At 40.5% G+C, this 23344-nt stretch overlaps 1 protein-coding gene across 2 annotated transcripts in view; it reads left to right on the top strand.

The window, feature by feature from the left end:
* ATG4C (autophagy related 4C cysteine peptidase) overlaps positions 1 to 21849 on the top strand; it is a 33018-nt gene extending 11169 nt beyond the window's left edge. For both annotated transcript variants that reach the window (XM_035122968.2, XM_035122967.2), the window contains exons 6-11: positions 8084 to 8154; positions 11093 to 11229; positions 12901 to 12979; positions 13683 to 13759; positions 16659 to 16778; positions 20277 to 21849. In XM_035122968.2, the coding sequence (XP_034978859.1) occupies positions 8084 to 8154; positions 11093 to 11229; positions 12901 to 12979; positions 13683 to 13759; positions 16659 to 16778; positions 20277 to 20447 (655 nt within the window). In that variant the 3' untranslated portion in view covers positions 20448 to 21849. The remainder of the gene's footprint in view (positions 1 to 8083; positions 8155 to 11092; positions 11230 to 12900; positions 12980 to 13682; positions 13760 to 16658; positions 16779 to 20276) is intronic.
* The last annotated feature ends 1495 nt before the right edge of the window (positions 21850 to 23344 follow it).

Here is a 23344-nt window from a genome sequence, read left to right as displayed (position 1 = left end):
ATGGGACTATTAATATTATAATTACATAATAGTAAAAGTAAAGGGTCTGTGACATTCAGCCTAAATTGAAAAAAAAGGAAAAAGCTGAAAGTCAGATTTCTCAGTACAGGGTGCCTTTATGTGCCATTTTTTTGGACACCATTGATTTTGTATTTTTATAGTCTTATGTTCTAGGTGGGTCCCAATATGGTCATAAATTGAATCATTAAACCTTCTAAGCACAAGAGGCCAAAGTGCAGATGTAAATTTTTACATTTATATAGATGCAGGAGTCATGTGCTGCTTGTATAGCAAGAATATTCACCTTGAATGAGACTACTGGGAAATAATGCAGTGTCTTCAGAGGTGAAGGTTATTTATGTATCCAGTTGAATTTGCAGAGATAAATAATTGGAATTGACATGGAAAAATTACTAATATTTTCCTAGAATTTCACGTTACACTTTTAAAAAAAGAAGCTTCTAAGGTTTTCATGTTCAACTTGAGTATTTTCTGTAAACCAATACCACCAGAAATTTATCCATTGCATAGCCACCTTATCTCTTCATCGTACACCCTTTCCCCACCCACTTGGATCCCTCATACAACTTGGAGCTGATTGTTCTACAAAATGCTCTGAGGCCAGGAGTAGCTAACCTTTGGGGACAATAATGATATGCATACTTGCACGGGAGTATTTCCCACTGAAACTGGTGGGCCTTACTTCTGAGTAAACAGGTTTGTGCATTTAACTTTTGAGCTAAGGTCATATAATGATTACATATACAGATTGGGTTGGATCCAGACTAGTACAGTGGTACCTCAGGTTAAGTTCTTAATTGGTTCTGGAAGTCCGTACTTAGCATACTTAACTTGAAGCAAACTTTCCCATTGAAAGTACAGGTAGGTAGCCGTGTTGGTCTGAGTCGAAGCAAAATAGAAAAAAATTCCTTCAGTAGCACCTTAAAGACCAACTAAGTTTTTATTTTGGTATGAGCTTTCGTGTGCATGCACACTTCTTCCAGACAGGTCCACAGAGTACTTAAATTGAAAGTACTCAACCTGAAGTGTACTTAACCCGAGGTATGACTGTAATGATATACAGTCCTTGTGCTCCTGGAAAAGCTTTTGCAAAGGGTTGGTGGACCCTGCAGAACAGTATGGGATGTGATGGTGGAAGATCAGGGGAAAATCAGGATGAAGGGTGAAGAAAAGCCTTTGCCCCCTTTCCCAGCAGAAACCCTCTGCCAAATCCTGTGGAGGGACAACCCATTATGTACTATAACATGCTCCCAAATCCATTTTACCATGTGTATATGTGGTTGGTTATGACTGATGGTAGATTTCCACTGTGAGTACTCTTTATCATAACCTGTTTGTAACATGTTGGCACATTATAGTGGACAATTAGCTTTCTTCACACATTTCAACAAAGATGTGTGCAGCTTCCCTAACTCAGATTTTTCAGCATTTCTTTTTTAGTAAAAGAAGATGGGAACTATACTAAAACAGTTTCAACTTGGTGAATTAGCTATCTGCGGGTGGCGCTCTGGGTTAAACCACAGAGCCTAGGGCTTGCTGATCAGAAGGTCAGCGGTTCGAATCCCTGCAACAGGATGAGCTCCCGTTGCTCAGTCCCTGCTCCTGCCAACCTAGCAGTTCGAAAGCATGAAGTGCAAGTAGATAAATAAGTACCCCTCCGGTGGGAAGGTAAACGATGTTTCCGTGTGCTGCTCTGGTTTTCCAGAAGCGGCTTAGTCATGCTGACCACATGACCCGGAAGCTGTACGCCGGCTCCCTCGGCCAATGCCGCGAGATGAGCGCTGCAACCGCAGAGTCGGTCACGACTGGACCCAATGGTCAGGGGTCCCTTTACCTTTTAATTGGAAGTAAGCATAATGAAAAACAGACTGGTACAGTGGTACCTCGACTTATGAACGACTCAACAACCGAATTTTTCGACTTACGAATGGGGGTAATGTCTCAACATCCGAAAGGAAACCACTGCGGTTTTAGATAGGGATTTTTCGACTTACGAATTTTAAGATAGGGTTGCTTCGACTTACGAATTTTTCTGTTTCCAATGCATTCCTATAGGAAATCGCGTTTCCAATGGCGTTTATCGACTTAGGAATTTTTCGACCTACAAAGGTGCCTCCGGAACGGATTAAATTCATAAGTCGAGGCACCACTGTATTGTCTTGTGATGCTTGTTTTTTAATTGCTTTTTCCCTTGCTTGCCACATTTTGCAGTCTGCAAATTACACTTGTAGTTCATCTTTGTGGCAGATTAAGGCTGTGCTTTTCAATGCTCCTGCCTAGTCTATTTCACCGGAGTAGGTGATTTGAGGATTGTGTCCTAATAAAACTGCTAGCACATTTGCAAAGCTAAGCAGGGTCCGGTGGGGTTTCAAATTGAATGAGGAACCATGTGTTGAGATTATTTCATTGAAGGGGGTTGGACTAGATGATCCTTGGGATTGCTTCCAACTCTATGGTTATTGTGGGATGCAAAGGGTTAAGTGCAGTCAAGTCACAACAATCCCTAGATAGTCCACTTGGAGGACTGAGGAGGAGGATATGACTAAGCGTAGTTTCCTCTTCCTTCACATGCAAATGAGTTGAGGAAGTGGCAGATAAATCCTGAAGGAAACAGCCATTTCCCCTCTCTTGGACCAGACCTCTTGGACTACACACATCTTAGTGAGTCTCTCCCTCAAGGCCTCCAGCCTAGAGAGAGAGATGAGATGGAGTCTCACTTCTTATAAGTGAACTTCACAATGTATATATTACCTTTTAACTAAGCAAGTCTACCTCTTGAGTGTGCTGTACCTCGAGATGCTTGTAAGTAAACATCTTTTATACTTTTAAGAGCATTGTGTTGTGTCTTTTCTTTTAAGAGGGAAAAAGGGGAAATACCAGGAAAATACACTTTATTTTAGTGGCTTAAATCAAGCCTGCGCAAACGTTCTTCTGCTGTGTATTTTGCAAAAGGGGAATGTTTTACTCTGCTAAAGTTTTGTGCTTGCTAGCGCAAGCGGGGATAGGATATATTAAACAATATCTCCTCATCCACATTCCTGAACATTCCCACATAGGGTTATGGGCCCAGAGTTGCGTATTTTGTGTATTTTTGAAGGATTGATTTGGATTGTGATTTTGAACTCTGTAGGATTTTTCCAGTTAGGATTTCCTGGTTGAGCACATGGTCTCTTTGTTCTGCAGTGTGCTTGGGGGATTAACTACCCCTCCCCTCCCTCAGAGTTTACAGCACTGAGAAAGCTCAGAGGTAGTGAAGATATTTTTGAGATTTTGAATTTGATTTTTGAAAGATTTTTGAATTTTGGAAATTTTTGAAGTTTTAAGATGGCAAGCTCCAGTTTTGATAGTGAGGCAAGACCAAGTTTTATGCTGCTGGATGACAATAATTTTGTGCAGTGGAAGCAGCGCGTTTTAGTTTATCTTGCTGCTAGGCGTGTTCTGCAGGCCATTAAGGAAGAAAAGCCTACAGGAACCGATGCAGAAGCTTTAGCTAAGATAGAAGCTTGGAGTATTAAAAATGATGAAGCCAAGCACATAATTTTGAGCAGTTTGAGGAATGAGCATCTATCAATGATAAATTTTGAAGATGATGCATCTAAGATCCTAGAGGACATTGAACGCATTTATGCACAATCTACAGAGAGTTCCTATAGATACTTGTTGGATAAGTTACTCAAGTTGAAGATGAATTCTAGAGAAGAGTTTACAGAGCATTTTAAGAATTTTTCTGAGATTGTTCAAAGAATTGCCCTTACTCCCAGAGCCTTTGATGATGTGACTAAAGTAACGTTTATGCTTGCATCATTGGGACCTACGTTTGCTCCATTTAAAAGTATAATGGATCACACAAAGGATTTAACTTTTAATGAGCTTATCAACCATTTAAGAGAGGAATGCAGAGATAGCCTTGATTCTCAAGAAAGGAATCCAAGGAGGAAGGATAGCAGCTATGCATCCAAGCATTTTGGAAAGTCCAGACAGACATCTAGAGAAATAATTTGTTTTAAATGCAATGGGAAAAACCACATAGCAAGGAACTGCAAGAGTCAAAATGGGGATAAAGTTGAATCCCACCCCTCAAAACCACAAGGTGTTAAGAAGGGGAGTCATGAGCAAACCATGTTGATGCAGGAGAGGAGTTTAGCTGTCCAGGATTGTGAAAATAAGCGCAATAAGTGGATTCTTGACAGTGGAGCGAGTTCTCATTTCTGTTATGAAAAGGAGTATTTTAATGAGATTAATGGGGATGAAACCTCTGAAATTGAGATTGCTGATGGCAACATTGTAAAGGCAATTGGTTCAGGAACTGTGAATTTGAAATTCAACGTAGATCATGAAACAATTAATACTAAGATAACTGAAGTTAAGTTTGCACCAAAGCTTAATTGCAACTTACTCAGCGTGTCCAGTTTGGACAGGAAAGGTTTTAAAATTACATTTGAAAAAGGACAATGTATTGTGACTAAGCATGATGAAGTTTATGTTCAAGGCACACTAAAGGATGGTGTATATGAGCTTAATGTTTCAGAGAACCAGCAGAACCAGTCTGCAAAGGTGGCGCAACCAAGTCAAAAGGACGAAGGAAGTCTGGAACTCTGGCACAAGAGACTTGGACACAGAGACACCAACGTTATTCTGGAACTACAGAAAGGTGATCTTGTGAGAGGTCTGCAGGTAAAGCAAAGCAACACAAATACACCAACATCAAAATGTATAACTTGTGTTAGTGAGAAAGCAACTAAACCTTCTTTCCCACGTTGTGCAGAGAAGAGAAGCACTAAAGTATTGGACATTGTCCATACAGATCTATGTGGACCAATGAATGTGTCTTCTCTAGGAGGTAATAAATATATTTTGATATTTTTGGACGATTTCTCGAGATTCTGCGTAGCCTACTTTATCAAGGAGAAGAGTGAGACAGTGGAATTGTTCAGGGACTATCTTAACATGGTCAAGAACAAGTTCCAGCGAGCCCCTTCCATTTTAATGTCCGATAATGGTGGGGAATTTTGTTCACATGAGATGCAGGCCGTCATGGCTAGAGAAGGCATATCACACGTGACCACAGTTGCCTACACACCCCAACAAAACTCAATTGCAGAGAGGAAATTTAGATCCATTTTGGAAATGACAAGGTGCATGCTAAAGGAAGCTAACTTGTCACACAGGCTGTGGGGTGAAGCGGCTCGTTGCTCAGTCTATCTTCAGAACAGACTGCCCACAAAAGGCGCAGAGCGCACACCATTTGAACTTTGGCATGGAAAAGCCCCAAATTTGTCACATATACGTGTATTTGGAAGTTTGTGCTACTATCATGTGCCCAAGGAGCACAGACACAAACTTGATTCCAGAGCGAAGGCAGGGATCCTAGTTGGGTACGCTTCTGGAGGAAAAGGATATAGAGTCTTGGATCCGCAAACTGGCAAGACAAGTTCGCAGCATGTAATTTACTTCGATGAGCAAGGCAAAGTTGATACAAAGGACACTGCCATTGATTGTTCCAAGGAGCCACAGGATGAGGAATTTGTGATTTTTCCTTTTGAACCAATACAAAGTACTAATCCAACTTCTAGTGTCGTAGCACCCCCTATAGGTGACACCCGAGAAGACGTGGAGGTCCAGGCCCCTGGCAGCACCAGAGACGAAGATGATGACGAGCAGCTGTATGGGGATATGCCACTGCTGGAGGAGGATGAGGAAGCTGATGCGGTCGAAAGACCAGAGGTCAGACGCTCATCCAGAACCAACAGAGGTGTTCCACCATTACGGCTGTCCTACCTTACAAGGTCGGCGTCTCCACAGGAACCTTCCAAATGGGAAGAGATAGAGAGGATGCCACCAGATGAAGCCAGTCTCTGGAGGAAAGCTGCTCAGGAGGAGATAGATGCACTTCATCGGAACAGGACCTGGACACTCACAGAACTACCTCCTGGTAAGGAAGCAATTGGAAGTAAATGGGTGTTCAAGGTTAAAAAGGGTTCAGAAGGGGAGGTGCAACGCTACAAAGCTAGGCTTGTGGCACAAGGTTTTTCCCAGAAGTATGGAGAGGATTACGATCAAGTGTTTGCACCGACAGTTCGATACAGCAGTGTCAGACTACTTTTAAGTATTGCAGCATCTAAGCAAATGTCAGTTTACCATATTGACATTGCGACAGCCTTTCTTCACGGCGAAATTTCTGAGCAGATTTATATGAAGCAGCCCAAAGGTTTCATTAAACCAAATGAGGCACATCTAGTGTGCAAGCTGCAGAAAGGACTTTATGGTTTGAAGCAAGCAGCGAGGGCTTGGAACCAGAAACTCCATGAGATGCTGGTGCAGCTTGGGTACAAGCAAGGGACTGCTGATAAGTGCTTGTACACCAAACAAAGGAATGGACAGTTTTCGTACATTTTAGCCTTTGTTGACGACCTTTTAATTTCTACGTCAAATGAGAAAGACTATAAAGACATAGTCAAACACCTCAACAGGGAAGTAGAGGTCAAGGAACTTGGAAAAGTGAAATACTACTTGGGAATTCAAGTTGAGAGAGAAGAGGATGGATCGTTCTTACTCAGCCAAAGGCAAAAGATAACTGAACTGATTGAAAGCATGCAGATGCAGGACGCACACCCAGTTGCGACACCGATGGCCACAGACTTCTTGAAGAATCAACAAGGTTCGAAGTTGCTGCCAAACAACACGCAATACAGGTCAGCGATTGGCAAACTTTTGTATTTGGTTACCACATGCAGACCTGACCTGGCAAGTGCAGTGGGGATCCTAAGTAGGAAAGTAAGTTGTCCCACTGAGCATGATTGGGCTGGAGTTAAGAGGGTTGTTCGTTATCTAAAGGGAACCATGGACTGTAAATTAAAACTGCCAGCTGTCAGAGACCCTAAACTGCTTGGGTACACTGATGCGGATTGGGCTGGGGACAATAAGGATTATAAATCCACAAGTGGCTATGTTTTTATGTATGGGGACGGAGCTATTGCATGGGGCAGCTATAAACAGAAATGTGTAGCTTTATCGTCCACAGAATCTGAGTACATTGCGGCTTCGGAAGCTTGCAGAGAGATCCCCTGGCTGGATCAGCTCCTGAAGGACTTTGGCGTGCCAAGAACGGGACCTGTCAGCTTGATGGAGGACAATCAGAGCAGTATGAAGCTGACACAAAGTGAAAAGTTCCTTGCACGCACCAAACACATTGGGGTCAGGTACCACTACATACGCCAGGTGATCGAGGATGGACTTGTTGAAATGTGTTACTGCAACACTGACCAGATGACTGCAGATGTCCTAACAAAGCCCCTGCCAAGAGAGAAGTTCCAGGATCTTCGTGGCAAGCTGGGACTCTTGGGTGGTTGATTAAAGTTATTTATGTATGTTTTTGTGTATGTTGTGAATTGCCTGAGAAGGGGTTTGTGGGATGCAAAGGGTTAAGTGCAGTCAAGTCACAACAATCCCTAGATAGTCCACTTGGAGGACTGAGGAGGAGGATATGACTAAGCGTAGTTTCCTCTTCCTTCACATGCAAATGAGTTGAGGAAGTGGCAGATAAATCCTGAAGGAAACAGCCATTTCCCCTCTCTTGGACCAGACCTCTTGGACTACACACATCTTAGTGAGTCTCTCCCTCAAGGCCTCCAGCCTAGAGAGAGAGATGAGATGGAGTCTCACTTCTTATAAGTGAACTTCACAATGTATATATTACCTTTTAACTAAGCAAGTCTACCTCTTGAGTGTGCTGTACCTCGAGATGCTTGTAAGTAAACATCTTTTATACTTTTAAGAGCATTGTGTTGTGTCTTTTCTTTTAAGAGGGAAAAAGGGGAAATACCAGGAAAATACACTTTATTTTAGTGGCTTAAATCAAGCCTGCGCAAACGTTCTTCTGCTGTGTATTTTGCAAAAGGGGAATGTTTTACTCTGCTAAAGTTTTGTGCTTGCTAGCGCAAGCGGGGATAGGATATATTAAACAATATCTCCTCATCCACATTCCTGAACATTCCCACAGTTATGATTCTGTGCCTTAATTCTGTGCATTCTGTGAACCTAAAGTAAGCCTGTTTGTACTTAGAAAAGCTGTTGAAGAGTCAAGAGACCCTGAGTTACAAGGAATAACTGTCTATGTTGCTCAAGACTGTACAGGTAAGTGGGGTATATTGTGCAGTATTCTTGACCAATGCTAGAGTTAAATCTTACATTTCTTTGTGAGGCTAAAAACATAAGAGTTTGATCCAAACATAAGAGTTTGATCCATTTTGCGAGTGGATAGGAACATTTCAATTTGTACTCCTCATGATAGCTTCCTGACCATAGCTGCCAAGTTTTCCCTTTTCTCGCGAGGAAGCCTATTCAGCATAAGGGAATTTCCCTTTAAAAAAGGGAGAACTTGGCAGCTATGTTCCTGACCTCAACATTCCAGAGGACCTACTTATTCTCAACCAGATTTTTTTTTTTTTGCTTGGGTGGGGGAGTCCCACAATGCAAACTGATCCCCACTGACATTCTTCTGGATCAAACGCTTTACAAACAAAGTTACATATTAAAATAAAAAAATTCCTTCAGTAGCACCTTAAAGACCAACTAAGTTTTTATTTTGGTATGAGCTTTCGTGTGCATGCACACTTCTTCAGATACAGTGAAATGGAAGTTTCCAGGCACTTATGTAGAGAAGGGGTGGGGAGGGGTGGGGATGGGGAGGGGGGATCACTCAGAAGGGTGGTGGAAATGGGTGATTGACTGACTGATAGCTGTTGATGACCGCAAACGACTGCAAATGGTTTTGCATGAAAAAGCAAGGGTTGAGATGGCTGAAGATCGCTTATCATGTATAATGAGATAAGAACCCGATATCTCTGTTCAAACCAGGTCCCTCCATGGTTTTGAGCTTGGTGATAAGTTGCAATTCAGCAACTTCTCTTTCCAGTCTATTTCTGAAATTCTTTTGTAGTAAGACAGCTACTTTGAGATCTTGTATAGAATGTCCTGGGAGATTGAAGTGTTCTCCTACTGGTTTTTCTGTCTTCTGGTTCCTGATGTCAGATTTATGTCCATTTATCCTTTGGCGTAGGGTTTGGCCTGTTTGTCCAATATAGAGAGCTGAAGGGCACTGTTGGCATTTGATGGCCATACCAAAGCTCATACCAAAATAAAAACTTAGTTGGTCTTTAAGGTGCTACTGAAGGAATTTTTTTATTTTACTTCGATCCAGACCAACACGGCTACCTACCTGTAACCAAAGTTACATATTGCAAAACTTCATATGTAAATAAGATTAATATTAAGCATTTGGGTTAGATTGTAAGCTCCATGGGGCAAAAAGCTCCTTGTTGTTTTACTCTTAAGGTGCAGGGTAAATCACAAATGATAATTACTGAATTCCTGGGGATCAGTGTTGCTGCACTGACTCTTAAATGTTTGTTTGAGTAACATTTTATAATGCTGAAATATGGAAGCCTTTTCTTTTCTGATACAACCAGAGGATTGTGCACTTCTGTAGCATCTGCCGTGAGCAGGTCCTTTGAACTTATTGACTCAGTGTTTCGGACTCATCCTTCTTTCCCAACATGCACAAACCATTTTAAGTGATATATTAATTCTTTTTTCTCTATGGAAAAAAAATCTGAGTAATTAAAAGTATAGTTTAAGAAAGCCATATTCTCTTTCCTGTGCTATTAGATCAATGCAAAAAGTTAATTTCCTTCTGCCCTGGAGTAATAATGAATGTTTTCACTTTGCATTGAATACTCAAATATATCAGGCAGGCAATAAAGCAAACACAATTGCGGTTTCCTTATTGGACGATCGCAGCATAAATGCTCTGATTATGTATGTGCTGCTTCCAGGCGAGGTTGGATACTAATGCTTTTGCTGGAGTACCAGAGGGAGATGCGTAACACTAGGCTTCTGGTAGAGATGCTGCTGTGAGTGATCGCCCCAAAGCTGTAAGAGCATAAGAATAGACTTCTGGATCCGGCCAGTGACCCATCTGGTCCAGCCTCCTATTCTCACAGTGGCCAACCAGATGTCTGTGACAAGCCAGGGCATGGAACAGAGCACAAGGGCAACACTTTCCCCTCCCATGGTTTCTAGCAACTGGTATTTGGAAGCGTTGCTACCTCCAGCTCTGGAGGTCAAGCACAGTCATCTTGGCTAGTAGCCTTGAATAGCCCTCTCTTCCATGCCCCTTCCACCCCCTGGAACAGGACAATGTTAGCAGCAGCTAGAAGGTCTGTGGGACATCTCCAAACCAGGTATGCCTATGGTTTTCCCAGGCTCAACTGCTTTCTTTCCTAGCAAAAGTTCTTGTGATACCTTAAAAGACTTGCAGATTTCATTACGGCATCAGGTTTCATGGCTATGCCATAATACAGTGTGGTTGTTTTGAAGCTGCCACAAGACAAATTGCTGTTTATGCTACAGCAGATTAACAGAACCCTCTGGAAATCCCTTGCTTTGACATATCTCCATCGGTGTGCCCTAAGAGGGAGAGATGGCGAGCCTAACCTCATTTGCCTGGGAGTAAACCCCATTGAATTCAATGCAACACACAGCAAAATGCTGTTTTCAGTTGGACTCCAAGATGCTCTTGGTGCAGTGCGTGGGTGGACTTCATGCTATATTGACATAGCAGTGGAAACCTATTCATTTCGTGTGCATGCACACGAAAGCTCATACCAAAATAAAAACTTAGTTGGTCTTTAAGGTGCTACTGAAGGAATTTTTTTATTTTGCTTCGACTCAGACCAACACGGCTACCTACCTGTAACTATTCATGACTAGTGAGCCAAGAAGCACCAGTCCCATCAGTTCATGTTACAGCAGTTGGGCTTCATGCAATGCAGGGCTTGTGGCATCTCTGGTTTCTGCACCTAGGCATGCACACTCACATGCTTCTGGTCCTCACATGTTTCTGGTCCTCAGTGGGAGGACACAAGAATCCATGAGGAGGTCCAAACAGTGCCAGTTCCCTCCTATCCCGCTTAGAATCAACAGATACCTTGTTTTTTGTTTGGTTTATCCAGTGTGTGTTTGAAAATGCATTTTTAAAATCTCCTTTACATTTCATGTTGCCTCATTCAAGTTTACAAGTCCGATGTTACCGATATGCAGTGCTCTTTCGCGGATTCTGAAAAATCGGATGCCAAATCTGTCATCATATTAATTCCCGTGAGGCTTGGAGGAGAAAGAACCAACATGGAATACCTAGAGTTTGTGAAGGTATGAAACGGGTTTCAGTGTCACTTTTCAGAAAGTAACACTAGATGGTATAAAAAGACAGTTAAGGATGGAAATCTTCAATCTATTAAAAGCATTTATGATTTTTACGGTAGTAGATCATAAAGTTTGACTTCAGAAATTTGAAATTTCAGTATGCAGACATAATTGCAGGGCTAGGATATTCAATGTTAAACCAGTTATAAGTATTCCAGTCCCTAAATGGCTGTCTTGCTGATGCAGTAATTCAGGATAAAGACCGATCTGATTTCACCTGTATTGGTGGTTCATTCAGTGATGCATCCTTGATTTTAAAATGTTACCTAGGATCTTCATCTGTTCCCCACACTTAAGCAGCTGATTAGTGGCATTTACATTAACAGCATCCGTTTTCTGTCTCAGTGGTGCTAATAATCAATTTAAGACTGTCATGGAAGCCCTAAAGATGACTATCTCAAATATCAGCAATAGTGTGCCATCCCTTCAGTTTATGCTCTTGTGACCCTCCTTTTCCGTAAAACACTCGGATATCAAAATTAATAAGCATGTTCAGACACTGGGTGGTACAACATCCGCTGCTGCAGCCTGTTGTACCCATATTGGCTGCTGTACTATAGATGGTTCATTGTAATCTCTCAGTTTGGAAATTGTCCTATCCTCTTGCCTTTTTTACACACTTCTAGTCCTCCCTCTGAGAAAAATTCTTTACCTGGGCCTGTAAAAATGCTCTTCTGAATTAATGGAAGTTGTTCCTAAAGGGAAGAAAAGGGGACCAGCCCGGCTTCTATTTTCGCCAAGTACTCTTAAGAAGCAAAGTCTACTTGGTTAGTCAGGGGTTCAGAGGCTGTGCTAGATGAAATAAAATGACAGTGTGGCAGCTATTTGCTTAGCCTGCTCCAAGTGTGAAGGTTTTAAATTTAGGATTTCCTTCTCATTTGCTTTCTTTTCAATGTCTGGAAGGACAAGTGTCATGCTCCATATGTACATGGACACACAATGGATAGCACCAGTTGAAAGAAAAAGAGGATGCGTTTGATTTTTCTTGTCAAAGTAGTTGTAGAGGCCAGGGAACCTGCACAGGCTTTGTCAGGCACATTAGCATGCAGTCCTTTGAAATGAGGACCTTTAGATTCTTCATCCCACAGCACTCTCTCAAATGCTCCTTAGTCTCAAACTCACCCCGAGTGCCAGGCTTGTTTGCTCCTTCCCTCCTCATTGTGGTTCAGTGCCTGGGTGTTTTCACCATTGCTGTTACTGTTCTGGAATGGCTTATCCATGCTTCCTGCAACCCCAAAGTCCTGTGCTTTCTCTGTGCCAAGGTGGGGAGGAGGCCACTTCCTCCCTGGGGTGGCGAGGATGCTTTTGGAAAGTGCAGTTCAAGCAGATCAGCCCTTTTGTAGCCTTCTGCTTCGCAGCAGAACACTGTGAGATAGAAGGGGCGGAGCGACCAGAGATGCCAGGGACTGGCAGGCCAAGGGATTCAGGCAGCCCACAGGTTGCTCAGTTCACCTCTGCCTCACGCTTTCTCTGAATGCCATTCTTAGGTAAATGGTACAGCTCTGCTTTCCTTTTGTAAGCAGCTTGTACTGAACAAAATTAGCCAGCATTGAATTAAGGCTACTGTGTGGTAATCCTGCCTCTCTTCCCCGCCCCATTTATTTATTGTGATGACAGGGGATCTTGAGTCTTGAATACTGCATTGGTATTATTGGTGGCAAACCTAAGCAGTCATATTACTTTGCTGGATTTCAAGGTTAGTATTTTAATAAGGTATGTCTTTTTCAGTGTGGTGTGCCTCTTCTCTTTTCTCCTCCCCACCCCCTCCCACCCGCCAAGCTTGGGAGTTAATAGAAACCCCCTGGGAAGTGGAATGATTAAAATAGCAAAATGAGTACTTTATTAATCAGACTCACCAAAGTCCAGTCATTTGTCATTTGCCCTATATGGTAATTGGATTCTGTAAAATGTACATTTAATTTTCTTTGTTGCACAAACAAGGCATAATTTATCTGTTTCATCAAACTCTGTGAGCCTTTCACTGCTTACTACCTGGCAGATCTTGGTTATATATTTACCCTTTAGTAGTTTAAATGGTACAAGTTGATGACCAAATGACAAGCAAATATGTTCTTCCTGTCATGATGAGGGAGTACAATGCATTTTTCATATGCAAACTCCTGGAATATAATTGTGTGTTTGTAAAAGTAATTTTATCTCCAAAAATTAAATGACAGTCTCATCACTTTATCAAAATTCTGCTTCTACAAGCATATTTGATTATGCAAAAGTTAATCTGTCCTGCGAAAACCTACGCTTCAGTCAATGAATATCAGCCTGGCAGGCAGTTACTTGCTGGGGGTGTCTTTCCCCCCACGGTTCTGCATAGAAATTGGATTGTAAGCAGTGTAATAATAAGGTGTTTTTTGAATTACTTGTCTTTTGTTTTGTCCTTGTAGATGACAGTTTGATTTACATGGATCCTCATTACTGCCAGTCTTTTGTAGATGTCAGCGTAAAGGATTTCCCCCTCGAGGTAGGATGGATAAAGAGCCAGCACTGTTTGCTTCATATATGAACCAAACACTAATTACTTAGATCGTTTCTCTTTCTTTCTTTCTTTCTTTCTTTCTTTCTTTCTTTCTTTCTTTCTTTCTACATAGAATCACAAAAAGGAATAAACTAAAAAACGAACCAAGCCAAATTCATTGCTGATGTTTTGTATACAGTGGAATACATATCTTCCGAATTTGTTTGTGTGTCAGATTTTTGCTTTGAGACAAACAAAGTCTAGTTTTGGTGCTTCTGCAATGGGAGTAGCATAACCACACTCCTTGTTACTCCCCTCCCACTTACAGGAATTTCAAGTGCTGAGTGTCCAGCTTCACTGCTTTGGGAAGGAGAGTTCTCTCAGTTGTGTGTGTGGTTCATACATAAACAGCTCTGTGCTCAGACTAGATGTTGCACATGTGGGTGGGAGGGATCCCCATGACTTTCCCAGGCTTGGAACTAGGGGAAGGGCTGTATCTCTGTGGCAGGGGATCTGCTTGGCATGCAGAAGGTCCCAGATTCAACCACTGGGATCTCCGGGTAGGGCTTGGAATGTTCCCTGCCTTGGAATCTTGATGAATCTCTGCCAGTCAGTGCAGACAATACTGAAATTTATGGACCAGTGGTCCGACAGTTTCCTAAGTTCCTATGATATAGATGGCGGCCACACACAAAACATTGGGGAGTGCAATGCCTCTGTTATGCCCCTGGGACTGTTTATGGAGCTGAAAGCATGTAGATGGAAATAGTTCTGAGATTATGAATGCCTTTACTTGACCGAAGTTGACTTGCAATGCAAACCTATGATACTTGAATGCAACGGAAGGCAACATCCCGCAATGAAGGTCACTACTACCAGCAGCAGCTAGCCCAATTTACAGCTAGTCCATATCCCAGGAAACACAGGTCTCAGGAGCACAGGAGTGTTGAACCTGTGGCCTTCCAGATACTGAAATCCACAGTTTCCATCAGCCAGCTTGGTTAGAGTCAATGGGAACTGTAGTCCAACAACATCTGGTGGGCAGTAGGTTCTCCTCTTCATATTTTTTTAAAAGGAAGTTTCCAGGCCTCTGTCAAGGGGCTAAACTTGAAATCTGTTTGAGCAACTCACAAACAGACAGGGCACAACAGCCCCACCCATGCTGTGTTTAAAATGAGCTAGCACTTTTGAGCTAGCACTGATGAAGATCCTAGTCACTCCTACAGTCTGCGCAACTCATCTACTCAAAAGGGCCTTTTCTCTCACCCCACTTGAGCAATTTACATCAATTGTGCACAGTTTAGCTACTGCCACTCAGGCTCAGACATTTTTCCATCTGGATTAAATTGTGCAAATATTTTTAGCTTGTGTGTAATCCTCAGATTTAGTAGTGAATAAAATAGATTAGCACATATATATCTATTGTAGTATTGTTAAAAGACTTTTAGCAGGTAGCAGTCCTAGATGAGAAGTTAAGGAATGAGAAGTTAGGTTACAGCAGGTTGAGAGAGAAAGGAATAGATAGATGTCTGTGAATTATAGTTGTCTATGGAAACAATTTCTTATTAAAGTAATATCTGTTGGCTCAGTTCTTCAGTAATCATTTTTTTATAACAGTGTCTGGTTCTCCCTGATGTCCGAGGTAAAATGGCTACCTGAACGTATGTGGCATAACAAGAACATGCCAATTTGGGTGGTCTCACATTGCAAGAAGCACTCGTTTAACAACTGAATTGTGGATCAGAACTTAATGTTGAGTGCATGTAATAATAATCTGTCCTTGTCTAGGGGGTGTCAAAAACTAACAGAAAATGCTTTCTTATTGTAGGTAACAGTTCTGCTAGATTTCTCCATATCATATGTTTTCAGAATTGATAAACTGTCCAGGCTAAGTTGAAAATCAATCCAGTCTGCAGTCAACCTACAGAATCTATTTGTTTGGAAGAGCCTGGCTGCTGTTCTATGCATGTAGAGTGTATTTTCTAAGCATTGAGATAAAACCCTGGATGTGCCGCACTGCTTTTCAAATGCTGCTGAGCCATCCCCTTTTGTGTGTGTGCCTGTCGGGAAACTTCTGATTAATGTATTATATCACTGAATTTCAAAAATAAGAATTCTTTTTCTAAAGTGGATAAAATATTCTAATACTAGGTTACTTTTCTCTGTATTGAAGAAAAGTAGAACTATGGAATCTCACTAATAAAAATGCATTGCAATGGAAAAGATACATCAGTGGGAAGGAAGTATAATGAAAAATTATTTCATCCAGTTCTTCTAAGCCCTTGCAAATGTCTGCAAAACAATAGGGATACAAGCAGCTATCAGGGGATTGTTATTGCTAGTAGATGCTGGCAGTAGGTCTCCAGGTTTTCAGAAAGTTTTCTTTCCCAGTCTTCCTTGGCAATGCAAGAGACTGATCCTGTGGTTATTTGCAGGCAAAGCCCATGTTATTGCCTGAAAAAGTCAGCTGGGTCATGAAATGGTCAACTTCTCTTTTTATAAAGTTCCTCCGCTGGAAACAGTCACTTAATATCTTTCATGACTTGCATTTTTCAGATTCAAATGTGCAGAGAAAAGCGTGCTTGTTACTTTAGAAGTGCCAAAAAATAAGGAATAAACAACACTATCTTAAAATACTTGCAAATTATGCCAAATACTTGCAAATTATGCCAAATACTTTACTTGAAAAAATAGGAAATTTTGGATTTTTTTGAACATTTAGTTGACTTTAGCAGCTCTCATTTTTACCATGTAAAAGTGCTTTTTTGTTAATTGAACTGGTAAAACTCAGTCAATTTCATGGAAATGTTTTGTGAAACATTCGGAAACAGGACGAGTAATTGTATCTTATATCAATCATTTTCTCTTGTGCTTTTAAAGCATTTTAAAAATCTTATAATTACAGTCATTCCACTGCCCTTCTCCAAAGAAGATGTCTTTTAAAAAAATGGATCCTAGCTGCACTATAGGGTTATATTGTCCAAATGTGCAAGCCTTCGAAAGGGCTTCTGAAGAAATAACTAAGGTAAGCACCCACATGATGAAACTGATACTTCACCTTGTCATCCTTTACTTTTATATTATTTTATTTTGGAACATCTTAAAATATAACTCTTCAAGATATATTATCAAGGCTTGAGCCACTGCTATGTACTGGCAAAGATAAATATATAAGCCCATCAGCAATCTTTTGTGATCCCATTACATCAGCACAATTGAATTGTGAAGTCTAGATAAAGAAATAGCTTAAGCAGATGATTCAGTAACTACTTACACAAGAGTATTTTCAGCAGATATGCCTATCACCAGAGAAAATGGCCTTTCTTAAAAATAATCTGCATCTTAAAAGGCAGTTCGGGGTGGGGGGATCACTGACCAAGTTTAACTGAATTACATGGGGTAAATGATCTTGCAACGCATGCATATGTGTATTGTAGAAGTTAAATTAACTCTGAGATGTAATTTCCCCCTTCTCAATTATATCAAGACCAAGTATAGGATTGTCCCACTAGGTGGCAGCATTTAAACGAAAATATTTATGCTGAAAGCTTCAGACATTGAATGATCTTCTACACAAAAAGAATCTCTTAAAAGGCAATCAATTCCTTGGGGATGACTTTAAATGGAAATATTAAATCAAACTAAATTGTGCATTATTATTTGTTAGTGTAAGTATGTTTGTTACATTTACAGATAAAATATTATTACTATGTGTTAGCACCATTTTTAATTTACTGTGAAAGTAAGCACATCCTAGATACAAGCAAACACAGGGTTGTTTATTACATCTGATATAAACTAAGAAAAAGGAAATAAAATTGTTACATTTAACACATAAAAAGGCAACAGCCACTATATTTGCACGGTAACACACACCAATTTCTCTTAATTGTTCATGCTCACTCCCATCTCCTCTTCTGTTTGTTTTCATCAAGCTAACATAAGTAGTTGTCTTGCTCAAAAGTATGATAGACATTTAAAACTATGGTGGTTTAACAAATTCTTGTCTGAAAGATGGCATAGGAGAAAGCATTCCTAGTACCACTCTTACAGCACTTAGGGTGCAGTCCTATGCATACTGTGCAAGTCCCATTGAACTCTGATTTGCACTGTTAAAGCTGCTAGGTATTGTGAAGTGGAAGTGTGAAAGTAAAAAATAAAAAGTAAGGATCTAGGAAGAACCCATGTCATGTTGACTCGTTGGCCTTGTTTGCATCTAGCAGTGAGCCATGGTCAGAAATAAAACATGGCTTGTCATGAATGAATGACATGCTGGTGCACGCTGCTCAGTTTGCATGTAGTGCTAAGCCAAGCTTTGTGGTTGGTTTCTCCTGGAGATGCTTGCAGGATGGAGCAGGCATGATTGACCAGCAGGCACCAGCACATTGCTCGTTCATAGTAAGTCATAGTTTGCTTCCGGCCATTTTTGTTTATTTTGCTTGATAATTGAATCTACCTTCTGAACAATTAATAGATGTTGGAGGCCCAAGCTTTGCTCATATCCTTCATGAAACGTAAGAGAGGGAGAGAGAAAATATGCTGCAGATTTAATCATCCTAGAAAGTAAGGAGGCATTCTGGAGAGGGGAAGGCTTAGAGAGTGACTTGTCCAAGGCTATAGGGTTCATGGCAGAAATTGCATTTGAACTAGACTTCTTGGCTCATAGCTTACATTTGTAGTCACTAAATACATTGCACTGCTTCTTAAGAATTCTGGAGATTGGAATTTTCTGTACAGAAGACTCCCTCAATCAAAATTACTTTTCTTGGGAATCAACATCATTTTGATTCTGATTACATTGCATCATTTTTCATGTGCATGCTTCTACAGGAATCATTCTTTTGAAAAGAAAGTACTACATACCTTAGAAGCCAGCCCCTGTATCAGCAGGGAGGTGTAGTAGTTCTGTGTGATTGTCTTCCTAAGTGGGGAATTGTTCAAGCAGTGGTACAGAACCAGATATTTTAAAAGTCTTTCATCTCCTTTGAAATGGTCATGGCTGTGTATTTTTTTCATGTACATGCGTACACCATTTCATTTTGTGAGAAACTGATAATTTGGTGTGAAATGTGATAACAATCTTTTCTTTCTTTCTCGAGCTAGTTTTTAGCTCATGGCTAAATGTGAATTCAGAAATATATAGGCAATGTCTGAAGATAGCTCAAAAAGCAGACCAAGGAGGGCTTTCATTTGGTAAATGGGTTTCAGCCCGTCAATGCCCTTCACAGCTCCTGTATCACATTTCGATTTTGTAGGTCTTGAGTGTCAAAGATTTAAGAAGGGTAAAAAATTAGTGTAATCATTTCCACAGTTCTGTGGTCTGAGTTTCTTTACATTCCCTTAACAGTCAGTATTTAGGGAATCATGTGGTTTATTATAGCTAGTGTCCTCCATACAAATTTAGCATGAAGCCACTAGACTAATGTAGATCGTCCTCGCAAAAATGTTTGTGTGTGTGTGTGTGTGTGTGTGTGTGTGTGTGTGGACACATAAATTTTCATCTATAATGGGAAGAAACTCATCAGACACTGAGTAAGTGGGGAGCCGCTTTTACTTAGTCGTGGTGGTGGCTGTCATGTTGCAAGACACCTGTCAATTAGGAGGGGAAGGCCTGCCAGCTAATTTCACAGGCTACCAAACAGCCATCAGAATGCCGTGAACTTCTGTTACTGATGTGGGCTGAATTGATCCAATAGCCAAATGATAAAAGGTTGTATCCAATTATCTTGTCCCTTGAGATCTGTTGCCCTGTACCACCTTCCTAAAATGTTCCCCTTTCACGTGAGCCTCCTTTTTCCGTCTCTCCTCTGCTCACCACTGATCATGTCTCAGTTCTCCTTGCCCTTCTCTTTCACAATACTATCAGAAGGATATAATTAAACTGGGGTAGAATAAAGTATAAACCGGCAGAGCACAGTACAAAATGTGGAATTTGATTTTACTGCAAGCATGGCTTTCCCGCTCCTGACTGTTGTTGTTTAATACCTCATTCTGCTTAAACATTTTTTAAAAATTGTTTTGGATTAAATGTGCCATTAGAACTATTTTTGAATTTCTGATTTGACCAGTCCCTCATGTAGATTAATCTGTAGACTAATGTGGCTTTTTAATATGGTGCTGTAACCATATACGTAATTTAGCTGATTAAAATTATAGCAGTTCAAAGAGCTGGTGTGAAGCTTGGCTTTGAACTTACTAGGTTTTAGATGTTATACAAGAAAGCTGACTGTGTATGATTTGTTTATCATTTGTTGTGCTTTGGGTGTAATTCTACCATGCAAATAAATGGGTGTTCTAGGTACAGATCTAGTGTACACACATCTCTGATAGGTAGATGTGGCATCGCGAGGTGTGCCACAGACATGAAAAAGATTTATTTGGGATGATTTGCATGCCCTTTGTTTTCTGCTTGGTGTTAAAAATGAATGCTCAGTTGACAACGTACACATAGTTGGAATAAGAGCAGTGCAAATTTTTTTGTCTTCTAATCAGTGTTTTTCTCTGATCCTGTGTTTAATTGTAGATCCTGAAATCCTCATCTAAGGAGAACTACCCTTTGTTTACCTTTGTAAATGGGCATTCTAGAGACTATGATTTTCTGATGAGTCCAGTCCTGGAAGACAGAACCCTTTTCTCTGAGGATGAAAACAAAAAGTTGAAATGTTTTAGTACTGAGGACTTTGTCTTGCTGTGAGGACATTTTATTGTATTTATTCATTTGAAATATTTATGCCCCATCTTTCCACCTGTCAGGATCAATAATGTGGCTTAACATTTAATATTCAAAACAACAGATAAAACCATTAGACAGCTTAACCGAAAGCATCAATTCACAGAAAGATAGAAATAAAGCAATCCAGGTCTGCTACTGATGATCAATTCCACCATTTTCTAAATCCCAAAAAGTTGGGGAGGTGGGCGAAGAACAAAAAAAAACCCTCTTGGAAGAGAATCCCACACTCTAAGCACCACAACAAAGAAGACCCTGCTTTGCATAGTTACTCTCAACATTTCTCAGGGCAGGGGAGTCAGAGCAGAGTTTCTAGCTGTGGCTCAAGTGAAGCCATTGCTTCCAGGTGCTGAAGATTCACACATGGGCTAATACATACTGTAATTTACCTGTCTGATTTGCCTGAGGGAGAAGCAGAAAGGTGAAGCAAGTCCTGCCCCCCCAAATCCCATCTCATGTATGAAGTGGCATCAAGTTGGGATATATTAACTATCGTTTGGACAGCCCTTCTCATAGCGAACCCACAGTGGTGCAAGTGGTGGCCCTACCTGAAGCAGATGTATGCTCCTAGGTGTACATCTAGGTGTGGTTTATCAGTTTGCATTATACTTGATGGGAAGCAGTAGTCTTGATGCATGTGAAGTATCGGGGTACCTTCTTGCCCTGAAAGCAACACCAACATCTGTAAAGGTGTTGTTGGCCTGGCCTCAGCAGCTGACTTATTCTCTAGAGTTTTGGATTTGTCCACCAAGCTTGCCATAACATAGTTTTACCTGCTGTGGCAGTTCCAGAGAACAGTAAGACAACAATTTCCCTTTGAAAATACATGTGTTGTGTTCTTGAGGTTTCAGATTTTGCCAACGTCTTGTTTTTTTAAAACACCCTTTCTTAGATAGTTGATGAATAATGAAATGATGTTAAAGGAATAAATCATTGTTTCAGTTCAAATATAGTAGAATATTGAAGAATATGTGCCAGAGTTACTTTCTTTTTATAGTTTTGCAGTGTAATCTAAACATTCCCTATTCAAATCAATTTTTTGACCTTGACGCCACATTAAGGCTTGGTTTTTGTTTCATATTTTTGGGGATCCCCGATTCAGAGTATCTGTGGTGAACTTCATTCAACCCACTAAAAGGCAGCCGGACATGTGAGATAACTTATATGGCGAGTTTGCAGTATGGATTCAAATCCGTTGAGAACAAGTTTTTAGGATGTTTTCTTAATTTAAGATTAATGTGGATAAAGAGCCAGCAAATAAAAATATTAGTGTTACTCTGTCTGAACTCCCATAGTGTTTAATGACATAATCATGAAGTGCCACTTCCAGTGTGCATCTTGCTCAAATGTGCATCTACTTGGGGGGGGGAAAACAACACAGTAATATGGATGCAATTGTGAAAGCTGAGCTATGTAAGTGCATTAAGGTGCTGCTTAGCAATATTACCTTATAATGGCTAGTCATTAAGATCATAGTGGAACCTTAATAAGAAGAGCTAATACAGTATTGGCTTCTCCCACAATTTGAAAAGGTACGTTACCAATAATAATCTGCAACCAATCATAGCAGACACAAACAGTTATTACACGGGTGCTGTGTGTTTTGTTTCCTGTCTCCAAATACAATTTGGATGCTTATAATACTAACACTGTAGCTTGTAAATCAAAGCATATAACTGCAGGGTGAGAAGTTAACAACAGACACGCAAGGGGATGGTGATCTGGTTTGTGGTACCTCTAGCCACTGATGTACATTTAGAAGTACCAATCACTTAGCATGTAAATCTCTAACAGCAGGCTTAATTTCAGCACAGCGTATTTTAAATGCACACAAATACCCTGTTTCTCATATTTTAAGACATACCCATAAAATAAGCCATAGCAGGATTTTTAAGCATTCAAGGAATATAAGCCATACCCCGAAAATAAGACATAGTGATAGGCACAGCAGCAATGCCGGCTGCGGCAGGAGGAGGAGGAAAAAAATAAGACATCCCTTGAAAATAAGCCATAGTATGTTTTTTTGAGGAAAAAATAAATATAAGACATGTCTTATAATATGAGAAACACGGTAATATGGGGAAGAAAACTCTTGCTTTATTAAATGTGAAAATATTAAATGCTCATGCCTTCATTTTAAAAATGTATGTATCGTTTTCCCTGGGATGATTTCCCCCCCTGCTTTCTAAAGAAACAAGCTATGTAAAATGGCCTGGCTATTGGTTCTGTTTGTTGTAACCCAACATTCTGCTACAGTTGTCTTGTCTGAATAATAAGCTCCCTGTACCTCCTTTTTACAAGGATGACAAAAGGACAATTTATAGACATAGCACAAAACTTCTCTGAAACTGTGCCCAATGCAGCTAAATGGGAAACTTGCAAGTTGAATGATGGCTCATTCAGTGGCAAAATGTTTGGGAAGTCTTTTGTGGAAGTAAGTTCATTGTGTTAAGTGTGGCTTGCTCTCTAGTAAGTGGTAAGCAAATCTAATGCACAAACTTTTTATTGGTACATGACAATAATGGTAGTGTATTGATTGTAGTATATCTGTATATACAGTTGTATATTTTTCACTAAACAGTACAAAAGACCATTTGTACATTTCTGCCTTCTTCTGTGCTTCTAAACTAAAGTCATTCACATTATCTTCATCTTATTCGATACCTTTAGTTGTTTTCTTTTTCATGAACAAACTTACCTTTCGCCATTTGACTAGCCCCCGAAAGGAATAAAACTTAACTAGATTGTAGTTTATGAAGGAGCAAAGTTCTCTATGGCAGATCAGTAAGACTTTTAACTTAGGTCTTGAAAGTGAGACCTTATATACTCTATCAAGAAAACACAACATTCTAAAATATAAT

Source organism: Zootoca vivipara, chromosome 7, assembly GCF_963506605.1.
Source record: "Zootoca vivipara chromosome 7, rZooViv1.1, whole genome shotgun sequence".
Taxonomy (NCBI): Eukaryota; Metazoa; Chordata; class Lepidosauria; order Squamata; family Lacertidae; genus Zootoca; species Zootoca vivipara.
The sequence above is the reverse complement of the archived record's forward strand: the minus strand, read 5'-3'. Positions and strand labels throughout refer to the sequence as shown.